Source organism: Limulus polyphemus, unplaced genomic scaffold (assembly GCF_000517525.1).
Source record: "Limulus polyphemus unplaced genomic scaffold, Limulus_polyphemus-2.1.2 Scaffold997, whole genome shotgun sequence".
In the NCBI taxonomy this organism is placed as follows: domain Eukaryota; kingdom Metazoa; phylum Arthropoda; class Merostomata; order Xiphosura; family Limulidae; genus Limulus; species Limulus polyphemus.
This window is the reverse complement of record NW_013666607.1, coordinates 325,992-338,876: the sequence shown is the minus strand read 5'-3', so window position 1 is coordinate 338,876 and position 12,885 is coordinate 325,992. Positions and strand designations below refer to the sequence as shown.

Below are 12,885 nucleotides of genomic sequence, written 5' to 3'. Positions count from 1 at the left end.
TGTATTGCAAAAGTTGTATTGAGAAAGAATAAACTAGTTTTATTTAAGAAAGGACTTGTATCACTGAAGTTCCTCGGGAAGAATTTATACCGGAAATTAACAAACGACCAGAGACGTAACAATATATGGAAAAAAAATGCACTCAACAATAGAAATCGTTACAACACTGGTGTCGAGAGTGGAAGTATTTTGAGAAAATGTAATAGAAACTAGACTGAACTTCAAATTCAAGATTATGACTCATGCTTGAGAAGGAAAACCAAAAATAAAACTATAGAAAATTAAAGGAAAATCAAGCAGTAAGAGACAAGAATTTAAAAGAGGAGTTAAAAGAAAATATTTAAGATTTAAGGAAGAATTAATATTGAAGAAGCTATTGGAGATATGCAGACGGATTATAACAACAAAACTGAAGTAGTACAAAACGATTTCTATGAAGTGCACAGACACTGTAATGATAAAACTGAAGAAGAAAAAAAATCATATATGAAATAAAAAGAGAAGTACTGATGGATTATAAAAATAAGACTGGTGAAGTACAGAAGGATTATAACACTAAGATCAAAGAACTCACTGGAAGGATTTCAACTCCGGGTTAAAACATCTAGATCAAACCAACCACACCTTTCTGCATTAGCCCAATAATTCCAGCCTGAATATTATTAAATATGGACTAGGAGAACCTACCTGGTCCGCATCTGTCACTAATACTGCTGTGCTAAATGTAACTGCAAAACCTTCCTGGACTATTCCATTTATACCACGACGTCACCATGTTCCAGAATTTAATTGGCCAATTCAACAACACCGCCCAATTGAGAAACAAACAATCTACGAGGAAAGTTACCATGGGAGGCACATCAGGTCAATTTGAAAACATTTCTGGACTAGTAAAAACAAATTTTTAATCTCAATTAAAAGGACCAGCTTTAACAACATTAAAGCTGAGAGCTGTAACAACTGCCAGGTGTTGGTGATTACCATATTTAAAAAAAATGGAGTATCATAAAAGAAGGAAATTTTCAAAGCAAAGTTTAGGAGCAAAATAAAAAGAACGAACGAGACCTTATAAGAAGATCTTGAAAGCCTTGACCAATTACCTAACCCTCATGTTCAACGTGAAATGATGGATTCAATGACATTTGACCCATTAATAAATGCCATAGTGGATGAGGACGTGCGAATTTAAAGCAAAATACATCATTGAAGAAAATTTTCCAGTTGGCGATGGAACTTCAGTGAAAACCAGAAGTCGACCTGCTGAAGAACTCAAGGTTCCTGTCGAGACTACTTCTACTAAGGGTAGAGCCACTAGAAGATTACCTCAATCATCTACCTGAAGAGAATTTGACAATATGGCAAGGGATAGTAAAGGACAAGAAAGAGGTTATCCCATCGTTGTATCATAAGCCTTGAAAAAAATCCATTAAAAACTTGGTGACTGGACAATTTAGAGCAAATAAATAAAATAATGAAGATGTTGTTTTACTAATAAGAATTTTGACTGTAATTTACTTAAAATCTTTAATTAATTATTTAGTGATTGTAATGTCTATTTATGAATGTTAATTTCTGTATTTAGTGACTTTATTAATAACTATACAAGTTTAAGTTTAATATATTATTGTTTTATTTGGGTATTAGGATTGTTCAAAGTACTTCATAATCCAGGGAGAGGACAGCACCCGGAACTATATTTTAAATCTAAATGTTTCATATTGCTTGCTAAAGGGGATTTTGCAATGACGTTGTGATAATGTATGGCTTAGCGCTTGGATTTGACGTGACGTGAGAGCACATGACATCCCGAATTTTTCGGGACTTGGGGAAAAAATATAATCTAAAAATATCAGTGAGCTAGTTAGTCTGTTGATTGGCCAGTGAATTAGTCACGTAGATACTAAGTTACGAATCTGTTAGCAAGCCAAATATAGATACATTTATATACCATATATACTAAAAGAAATTTAACTATTTAGTTTTATTCGAGTTTCAGGCTTATCGTTCGTTGAGCTAGTATAATATGTGATTTGAGGAATAAAACTCTTTCTTTTTCGTCAAGTCGACTGGACTTTGTATTATTTTTACCAAATAATCAAAAATAATTTCTCCAACGAAAGAATCCAACAGAACAATATCTAAAAGAATTTAAAGTGTGAAATACATTTCTCCAATAAGTAGCTAGAACAGTTATTCTAAACAAAAAGAAAAATACCTACTGAGCAAGCCCTAGCTTACCTGTTGGATCATAACATATGCTAAGTGAGTTCTGTTCATACACATATACAACCATTACTTTGTGGAAGACAGTAAGTAAAGATTTACTGTTACAACGCCAGCGGTTGTTTACACTGAATTCAGTAGGTCGACTGGTTTTAAAGGCATTTATTGACTTCATGTTTATCAGAGATATAGGTTAAATGGCCAACCTTTCAAATAGGATGATTCCAAATCACTACACATTGGTCAAGGTTGTTTATTGCTATTGTATTTTTGACTAATATAATTATTTGCTCTTGTCTGTATCAATTCGAATAGTATCGAGAAGTCGCCGACCTAGAAATAGCTAAGCCTAACAGTTCTCCAACAGATAAAATAGTTTTATTTGTAAAGAAAAAGAAGAAGCCAATTTTTGTTTTTACAATAATCGAGAAAATGGTGGTAAACAATCAAATTACAACCTTCTTGTAATTTCTAAGTGAACAAGTGTTTTTACAGTTATTTTCACATGTTTAGGAAATTAAATGTTTCTCTACAAAGCAAAATTAGGGCTATTGAAGGATACGTAAAAAAAGATATATCAGTACAAGTTGAAGCCGGCATAATATTTTTTTTGTTTTTTATGTCATTTATTTTCTCAGTTTTTTCCTTCTTTTTTTTTTTGCACCTTTAATTTGATAGTTTTAAAATCGATTTTTCAAACTTAAGGTCAGATTTTTTCAAAGCGCTTTAGCTCAGGTAAAGTGATAGTATTCGAACATCAAAGGTCACCAACCTTTGTAACACCCACAGTATTCCCATGATGTTGCAACTTAACACACAAAACTGTGTCAATAACCGAAACGCCGTTCGTTGATCTTGTAAACATTAACTATGTTATTCGTACTCCGGAAATGATAATTTAGCAAATTTCAAGCTTTTTTCTTGGCCGAACTTTTCGGGCTTCTTTATGCATCAGTTGCTCTGACTTGATGGAAATTAGGTCAAAGTTCAAGGTTACATAGTTTATCCTACATCTGCTTCCACGACACGAGTTGTGATAACAGTGCAGTCAGTTTATTGCATTAATGCGTTCTGAAAAGATGGGTCAGGTCAAAAACTTGACAATATTTAAGGATGAAAAATAGGTTAATAGCAGTCGTTAAATATGTTGGCCTAACGTTTTTCGCAAAACTCGCAAAATAGCTCAAGTTGTATATGACGATTCTGACCCGGCGTTAAATCACGTTTTCACCTTTAATTCATTTTATTTCAATATTTTAATGTTCATATTTACCAATACTTCATGTAAACATCAGTATTCTTAGGTACTTACCGTATTTTTCGGTGTATAAGATGCACTTTTTTACCCCAAAACTTGATGTCAAAATCTGCTTGCGTCCTATACACCGAAGGTATGAATAACATATATGTATATATACGATATACACAAGCCATGTGTAAATATATTTAAATAGGCATGCATAGTTTAGTTCAGTTGAATGTGTTATTTATAACAATAGTAGTTTTTTATTTTAAAAACATAACTACTTATAATGGTCCCTAAATAATAAAAAATAAATTACAGTGAAAGCAATAAAGTTTTGTAGGTTTTTAACATAACTAAATAACAGTAAACCTTTTTTTGATTTACGGTATTTTCTTATTTTGATGTTTTGAGCTCTTTTGTGTTTAGAACAATATATACTATTTTTTAAAGTATCAAATTAAATTTTTGTTCAATAAAAATCTTTCAAATGCGACTGTAGCTTTTTTTCCCTAAAAACTTTGTCTTTAAAATAAGGGTGCGTCTTATATTCCGAAAAATACGGTACTAATCTAGTGAACAACTATATATATAAATTCAGAACTTTATATATTAATTCTAGTTGTAAGGGGGTTTTCAACAAGTGAATGTAACTAAATTTAACGTAAATAATTGATCTTGCCACTCTTCATATGTTATAAATTAGTTTATTCAACTAAAAATCAGCATCTTTAATAAACCAACCATAAAGATGTTTTATATTTTCCAGAATTATATGTAATGTCTATGAAATGGAGTTCGTGCGTTTATCTCACTTTATTCTACCTCTTTCTACCCCTGGTGTCCAGTCAACAAACTAATGAAGCACGCTGTAAGTTCTTTGTGTTATTAGACTAGTAACTAAATAGTGATTTGATAGTTCATGAACTGGTAATTAGTGATTTAATAGTTACCAAGATGGTAATTAATAATTTAGTAGTTACCAAACCGATAACTAGTGATTTAAGTTACCAAACTGGTTATTAGTGATTTAACAGTTACCAAACTGGTTATTAGTGATTTAATAGTTACCAAACTGGTTATTAGTGATTTAATAGTTACCAAGATGGTAATTAATAACTTAGTAGTTACCAAACCGATAACTAGTGATTTAAGTTACCAAACTGGTTATTAGTGATTTAATAGTTACCAAGAAGGTAATTAGTGATTTAACAGTTACCAAACTGGTAATTAGTGATTTAATAGTTACCAAGAAGGTAATTAGTAACTTAGTTATAAAACCGATAACTAGTGATTTAAGTTACCAAACTGGTTATTAGTGATTTAATAGTTACCAAACTGGTTATTAGTGATTTAATAGTTACCAAACTGGTTATTAGTGATTTAATAGTTACCAAGAAGGTAATTAGTGATTTAATAGTTACCAAGATGGTAATTAGTAACTTAGTAGTTACCAAACCGATAACTAGTGATTTAAGTTACCAAACTGGTTATTAGTGATTTAATAGTTACCAAGATGGTAATTAATAACTTAGTAGTTACCAAACCGATAACTAGTGATTTAATAGTTACCAAACTGGTTATTAGTGATTTAACAGTTACCAAACTGGTAATTAGTGATTTAATAGTTACCAAGAAGGTAATTAGTAACTTAGTTATCAAACCGATAACTAGTGATTTAAGTTACCAAACTGGTTATTAGTGATTTAATAGTTACCAAACTGGTTATTAGTGATTTAATAGTTACCAAGAAGGTAATTAGTGATTTAATAGTTACCAAGATGGTAATTAGTAACTTAGTTATCAAACCGATAACTAGTGATTTAAGTTACCAAACTGGTAATTAGTGATTTAACAGTTACCAAGATGGTAATTAGTGATTTAATAGTTACCACGATGGTAATCAGTGATTTAATAGTTACCACGATGGTAATCAGTGGTTTAACAGTTACCAAACTGGTAACTAGTGATTTAACAGTTACCAAACTGGTAACTAGTGATTTAACAGTTACCAAACTGGTAATTAGTGATTTAACAGTTAACAAGAAGGTAATTAGTGATTTAATAGTTACCAAGATGGTAATTAGTCATTTAACAGTTACCAAACTGGTAATTAGTGATTTAACAGTTACCAAACTGGTAATTAGTGATTTAACAGTTACCAAGATGGTAATCAGTGGTTTAACAGTTACCAAACCGGTATCTAGTGGCTTAATAGGTACCAAACCGGTATCTAGTGGTTTAATAGCTACTAGAAAGGTTGTATAAAATATATATATATAAAGGTTCACTGTTATGAAGCACCCCTGTGGCTCAGCAGTAAGTCTGAAGGCTTATAACGCTAAAAATTGGGTTTCGATACCCGTGGTGGGCAAAGCACAGATAGCCCATTGTGTAACTTTGTGCTTAACAACAAAACAAACGAACAGTTGTGAGTAACGTACAATTGAAAACACCGTACATATACGCGTCACCGCAATATGAAGCCTAGCCTTGTCCAGGGTTTCTGATGAGGGGTGAAATTCCCCGAAACTGGAATAACACAGTAACAAGTGTTGAATCGAATGATGGATTGGAAATCATATTTATTTATGGTATTTTACACAGGTTGTCTGCTGAATAATTCAGAAAAGTAATTTAATATCATTAATGCTACATAAAGTGGTTACGTGAGAATTGGTTTAGTTGATAGGTTTTGAACGTTATTTTCATAAAACTTCTGGTATAATTCTGTTGCCAGAGGAACGAGCCACAAATTGTTCGACTATAAACCAATTAAGCTACTCTTTTGTGGCCATTGTAATCACATTGGACAATGTTTCCGTGACAACCAATCACATAAGCTATTCTTTTGTGGCCACTAATCACATTGGCCAATGTTTTCGTGACAACCAATCACATAAGCTATTCTTTTGTGGCCACTAATCATATTGGCCAATGTTTTTGTGACCACCAATCACTTATATTTATTACGCCACTACTCAGAGTTTTCTATAAATCTTTGTAAAAAACTGTCACAAATACACTATTTATACTTTAAACACATAATATAAATAGAAATCAACATACTATAAGCAACAGCTTCGTTACTGCACCTTGTAAACGTAGTTGTTTGAAGAAATAGTGCTTAACTACATTTGATTCGTGCTCTGAATGTTATAGATAAATGTTCAAATTTGAGAAAATAATGGCATCGTGATGTCACGGGTGCATGAGTGTGGCCCAGATTATCCACAGTTACGCAGGATTTTTGGTACAAATTCTTAATTCTCGGGGCTTACCAGCTAGATATGACACCCTGGAACCCCATCTAACGCCCACGATTCATACAGATCACGAAACAAAAGAAATCGGTTAACACGCAGTCATAGATCACTTTATATGTAATTTAGGATTGTTTCGTGAAGTAAACAGAGAATGGAAATTTATCAAATCTGACCGAATTTCATCTCATTGTTTTCGTATAGAGAGCGCTGTGCATGACTTACGTGGGCGATAGGTGTCGCTTTTTGATAAATTGTGGCTCATAAGTACTGCATTCATCAGCATGATAGTACATTTAGATAATTATGGTTGTTTTATTTCTACAATTTCATAACATATTTACCCACATATGAGCCTAGTTCTCTGTCAACCTCGGGTGTTAAAAAAAGTATAATTTTTGTCTGCGAGAGATTTTACTATAAAAGTTTTTTATAATTCTTCCACACGAAAATGTGGACTATATTTAACTCTTCATTGTTATAATTACTTTTTCCAACACCGTTAGAATTAAGCTTTCGAAGATAAAAATAGAATCAAACAAGAGTTACCAAGTTTGAGTTTTAAGTGTACCTCTGGCAAGAGTTACAAAGTTTTAGTTTCGATGACGAGGAACCCACTTTGAGACTAATAATGCTTGGAGACGGCTTGAATGGCTAATGACAAAACCTTGTCGAAACGTTGTACATTTGCTGTTATGTTAAAACTTATATTAAATTTTTCTTCATTACCCATTCAAGCCGTCTCCAGCCATTATTCCCAGTTTTATTTTTAAGTGTACCTTGATAAGTGTTGTCCAGTTTTATTTTTAAGTGTACCTTGACGTAATCATAACTTATCCCACTGACATTCTTTTTCGGATTCGAATCCATTCAAAAATATTCCCTGAACTTTAAGTTTTGGGGTTGTTATAAGAGTGACAGTCAATCCCTTTGTGTGGATTGTGGGTGGTAGGATGTTGTTGATTGGCTGTTATTCCTCTGGTTAGTTATTCACAATTAGGAACGGCAGCAGGTAGCCTTATGAGCTTTCCCCTAAATACAAACATACGAATTCAAATACCTACATTGTTTAAGATGACTTACACGTTAACTTTAATAATTTGATAAAGATTAAGTGATGTGTGACCGATAGGGCTGCTTTCTCCTAATGCAGTGATTGGCTATTGGGAGTCACATGACCGGTAGAAACAGTAGGTGTACTTCATACACGTATTTCAATGAATTTAATATTGTCGTGCGGTGATCTTAAAGTTGATATATACAGATCGAACTAGTAAAATATGCACTAGATGGCAGCACGTACCCACACGACATTGTCTGCTTGTCTGCTTTTAGCAAAGCCACAGTGCTGTTTCCACCTCGGAGAATTGAGTCCCAGATTTTAGTGTTGTAAGTCCGTAAACTTACCACTATCCCACCAGGGGACTCCACACTACATAACATATTTTTTGTTATAATACCCTAAACATCAAAGGAAACTTCTCTTCTACTACATGTTATTTAACAGGGCGATCGTCAACGCCTCCAAGCCGCCAATACCAATGGGCATATAGTATACATTTGTAAATCTATTGTTTAATTCATTGTATTGTTTTATTACAACAAAAGGTAATTACCGGTAATGCTAATTAACATTTTAAAGCTTGCCAGGTTCTTTCATAAGATATGTGATGATTATTTCATTTAAAAAAGTTCAAAAGCCCCTGACACTCCTCGCAGCCTCACAACAACCCTATAGCTATTACCTTAGGCAGCCAGGATATGGTTGTCCAGTTAACGTCCCCGGACAGTCATTCCGAGGATTGATCGTTTTGTCCCGTTGCTGAAAAAAAAATGCATTTCAAACTTTTGGGCCGTGGATGCTCTACAATAGTGATGGTTAAATCCCACTATTTGATCAAAAAGTATAAGGCCAGGAGTTGACGGTAAATCCTTTTAAATAGCTGCCTTCCATCTAGTCTTTTAGTTCAAAGTTAGGGGAGGTTATGTCAGATAGTCTTTGGGTAGCTTTAGGGAAAAGAAGTATGAAACAAACAGTCATTGCATATCTTGATATTACAGATTCTAGCCAATTGCATTACACAACCGGCAAGTGATAGCACATTCGATAATCAGCTCGAAAGATCGCGCAAGCATTCCGTGCTGGGAGAACTGTTATAAATAAAGCTGTGTACTGAACAATTTGACAAGTGATTCAGTCAGAAGGAAATAAACGCGAATAATCCAAAAAGAAAATTAAGCGAGTAACTCGAACCAAGAAATTACTTATAAAATTAATTAATAATAATCTAAATTGATATTGATTTACAAAATGAGAGAATAGCTATGAAAATATAGGTCTGGTGCAGCGAAAAGACAAAAAGTTAAATCAATCGAAGAACATCGAAGATACACAAATGTGCACTTAATAAATGTTTGTTTCCTAATACATCGATAACTTCTAACAATTGCAGACAGAATGGGGCACCAAATGTGCACTTATTAAATGTTCGTTTCTTAATACATTGATAACTTCTTACAATGAATTGACGAAAGGGTATTATACTAACGGAAGCTAACAATGGCAAACAGAATGGGGGACAGCATTATATTAAAAATAAACCAACTAGAACCTGAAAAGCAATCCAGTTTACATATGGAATTTCTTATGAAATGGGAAGAATTAGAACTCTGGTTAACCATGGAGTCTCCAGTAGATTGTAGAGTTCAACTTTTAATCAGAATTAAGCGAAAGCGTTTAACAGACATATCTAATAAGGTAAGTAAAATAGTTATGCATTTGAAAGAGAGGAGGTCAGGGAACTGATGATTGGTTAAGTTCAGGGGATAACAGCAAAGGATGCCCCCCGCAGGAAAAGTAATTGGACCCTCTACATATATTTTCATATAATTGTAGTTACGATTCTGGCTTACTTTTGCCTCTGGCTTCCACGCAATTTCGCGGGCTGTGGGGACGTTATTTTTGCCCCATTTCAATTATGCCAGAAACATGATTTTTTTTAGCTTAAGTGAATTTGATGGTAAAGTTTGATTGAGTAATGAACGAACAGGTTCGTAGATTCATAAACAACGAAGCAAATCCTTATTATTGGATCATGATGTCCGAAATGAGCTCATATAGATGTTGTTGTTTTTGATAAACCGTTAAAACAGTTAAAATCAAGCTTATTAAGAAATATTCTTTAATGGTGGACTGTGCCCCTGGTGTTAGCCATGAAGAACAGATTAAAGTTATAATATTCATTAGATTAACGTTATGATACTCACTAAATTAACGTTATGTTGCTCAATAGATTAACGTTATGATACTCACTAAATTAACGTTATGTTGCTCACTAGATTATCGATATGATATTCACTAGATTAGCTTTATAACACTTATTAGGTTATCATTATGATCCTAATTCGCTGCTTTTCTGGACAGCTTGCGGCAACAAGTCGCGTGAAAGATACTTAACCGAAATAACCACCACGGATCGGACGGACTTTATGATCCTCACCAGATTAACATAATAATACCCTCTACAGTCAAGTGGTTCCCAAACTTTTCTGGTGGCAAACCCTCTGAATTTGGTGGAGGAAGGGGAAGGTGGTTGATGGGCCACATAATGTCTATAATTTAAAAAAAGAAAATATTAGAATATTAACCCCATCTCGTGGCAGCAAATGGCGTCAGGAAACGACCTGCTTTGTCTTCAAGTTCTAGGTACTCTCCAGTTCTCTGAATCTAAAACTCTGATAGTGGGTTTCTTCTGAACTCTGAACTTAATGTTTAGATCCAAGATAGCTCTAACAAAGGGTCTACTTCACGATTTTACAACACGCAGAAACTAACGAGTAAACAATCCATATTATGCAGAATTTTAGACTTTTCCATTTAATTTTTACATATTTTTTCTGTATATATGACTGGATTATTAAGGTCTCGAGTGTCAGGTTTGCTTCAGAATATACAAAATTTTTCTTTTCGTAAATACGAAATCTTTCCGTGGTTCACCTAAAGGAAGCTGCTGGACCACCATTGGTCGGAGAACCACATTCACCTAAAGTGAGCTGCTGGACCACCATTGGTCGGAGAACCACATTCACCTAAAGGGAGCTGCTGGACCACCATTGGATCTAGACTAACTTTATGATAAACAGTTTATTAACGTTATCGAGCCCACTCATCCAACATTATAATACTCACTATATTTACACCCGTATTTATAAAGCTAGAGAGTTTGTTTGTTTGTAGTTAAGCACAAAACTAACGGTGCTCTGCCCACTACGGGTATAGAAACTCGGTTTCTAGCGTTGTAAGTCCACAGACATACTGCTGTGCCACTGGGTGGGTAGGGGGGGGGGGAGCTAGAGAGAAAATGGTTCTCCATAACTTATTCCAACTCTGCTATTAAATTGGGTTTCATTCTCGTGAGACACGACATAAAGTGAATAATTCTGTGAACTTACGAGTCAAAGTAAATAATAATATATGAATCACATTAATATATGATATATCCAGTGACGACGAGACCTTTCCCTCCTTTTCCCTTCTGTATTATTCTGCGAACAAGTGGTGTAAAATAATAAAAAAATATATATGAAGAACAATTATTTTTCTTTCGATTCGTCACTTGTCACTAATTTATATAAGTTTCGAGGAATTCCATCCCTCATCTTTAACCCTGGACGTATTAATTTTTTTAATCTGGAAATTAGTACGGTATATGTCAATTTCACAAGATAATTATTGACGTGTAACTTTCGAAACTGTTCATTGAACTAATTTTATTTCTCTTAGTGTCAACCACCACATATCAGTGTGACTGCATGGAGTATTGGCAGTGTGTAGGGGCAGGTGGAAATCCGTATTCTTACTGCAGCTTCAGCAACAAGGTCTGCTGTTTCATCGATCCCGATGCTGAAAATGTGGGGATCCTCCCTCGGCCCAATAAGGTTGTCACCTGTGGCGAGAAAGGCGTCGATAGTAATAGAGAAGGTTTAGCGGAGCCTGGGGAGTGGTCTTGGCACGTGAGTGATTCGACCTTTGTTAATACCCTTATGGCATATTATTCACGAAAAAAAGATTTGATCTTTTGTGTGTGTTTATTTATATATTTCTTTTCATATACAAGTATTAGATATCAAGACTCGTGGATACGCTGTATTATATTTTTCACTGTTTATCATTACACATATTACACTATTGTACTGGCACTGAAACAGGACTATCTTGTCTCAGAAGTAACGTACCTTTCTGTAAAGTAGTTTCAATTTCATTTTCTGTATCTAAACTTTAATTTGGATGAAGGTAATTACTTTGACATGATCTATATTATTTTCCTCTTTGATGCTCAATGTTAGGGTTAGGTTAGTTGGTTTACATCTTCGTAGATTAGAAACAGATGCACAAATTCAAGGATAGTTGTTATTGACAGAGAGTTGAAATGTAGTTAAATATAAAGTTGCTTCTGAAGTCCATCCTAGAATGTATCTGAAACCAAATCAGTGGAGTTTACATCATTCTGTTGTAATTTAACCTAAAAGAAGTATGACGTAAGTTTGTTGCTAGTGCAACTTCGACACATCGTCAAAGAAGTTTGATATTATGCTGCTAGGGGCTTAATAAAGAATATACAGAAAATCTACGCAATCCTGCTGTAAAAGTATCAAAACCTGTAGCAAATTTCTGGTATCGTGACGTAAAAATATCAACATGTTCCAGGTTTGTGGTATCCTGCTGTAAAAATAGCAATAACATAGTGTGAGTTTGTGATATCCTACTGTAAAAATATCAAGAAGACGTTGCTTGCGGTATCCTACTATAAAAATACAAAGATGTAGTAAGCTCGTGGTATTCTACTTTAAACATACCAAGAATATGTATTACGTATGTAGTATCCTGCTGTAAAAATATCAAAAAGATGTAGTATGTGGTATCCTGCTGTAAAAATACCAAGAAGATGTAGTAAGTTTGTGGTATCCTGCTGTAAAAATACCAAGAAGATATAGTAAGTTTGTGGTATCCTGCTGTAAAAATACCAAGAAGATGTAGTAGGTTTGTGCTATCCTACTGTAAAAATACCAAGAAGATGTAGTAAGTTTGTGCTATCCTACTGTAAAAATACCAAGAAGATGTAGTAGGTATGTGCTATCCTACTGTAAAAATACCAA

At 33.9% G+C, this 12,885-nt stretch overlaps 1 protein-coding gene across 1 annotated transcript in view; it reads left to right on the top strand.

Annotated features, from left to right (window-relative positions):
• LOC106461611 (serine protease 44-like) overlaps nt 1–12,885 on the top strand; it is a 31,961-nt gene that overhangs the window by 4,273 nt on the left and 14,803 nt on the right. The window contains exons 2-3 of the mRNA XM_013921451.2: nt 4,236–4,337; nt 11,513–11,742. Of these exons, the coding sequence (XP_013776905.1) occupies nt 4,247–4,337; nt 11,513–11,742 (321 nt within the window). The 5' untranslated portion in view covers nt 4,236–4,246. The remainder of the gene's footprint in view (nt 1–4,235; nt 4,338–11,512; nt 11,743–12,885) is intronic.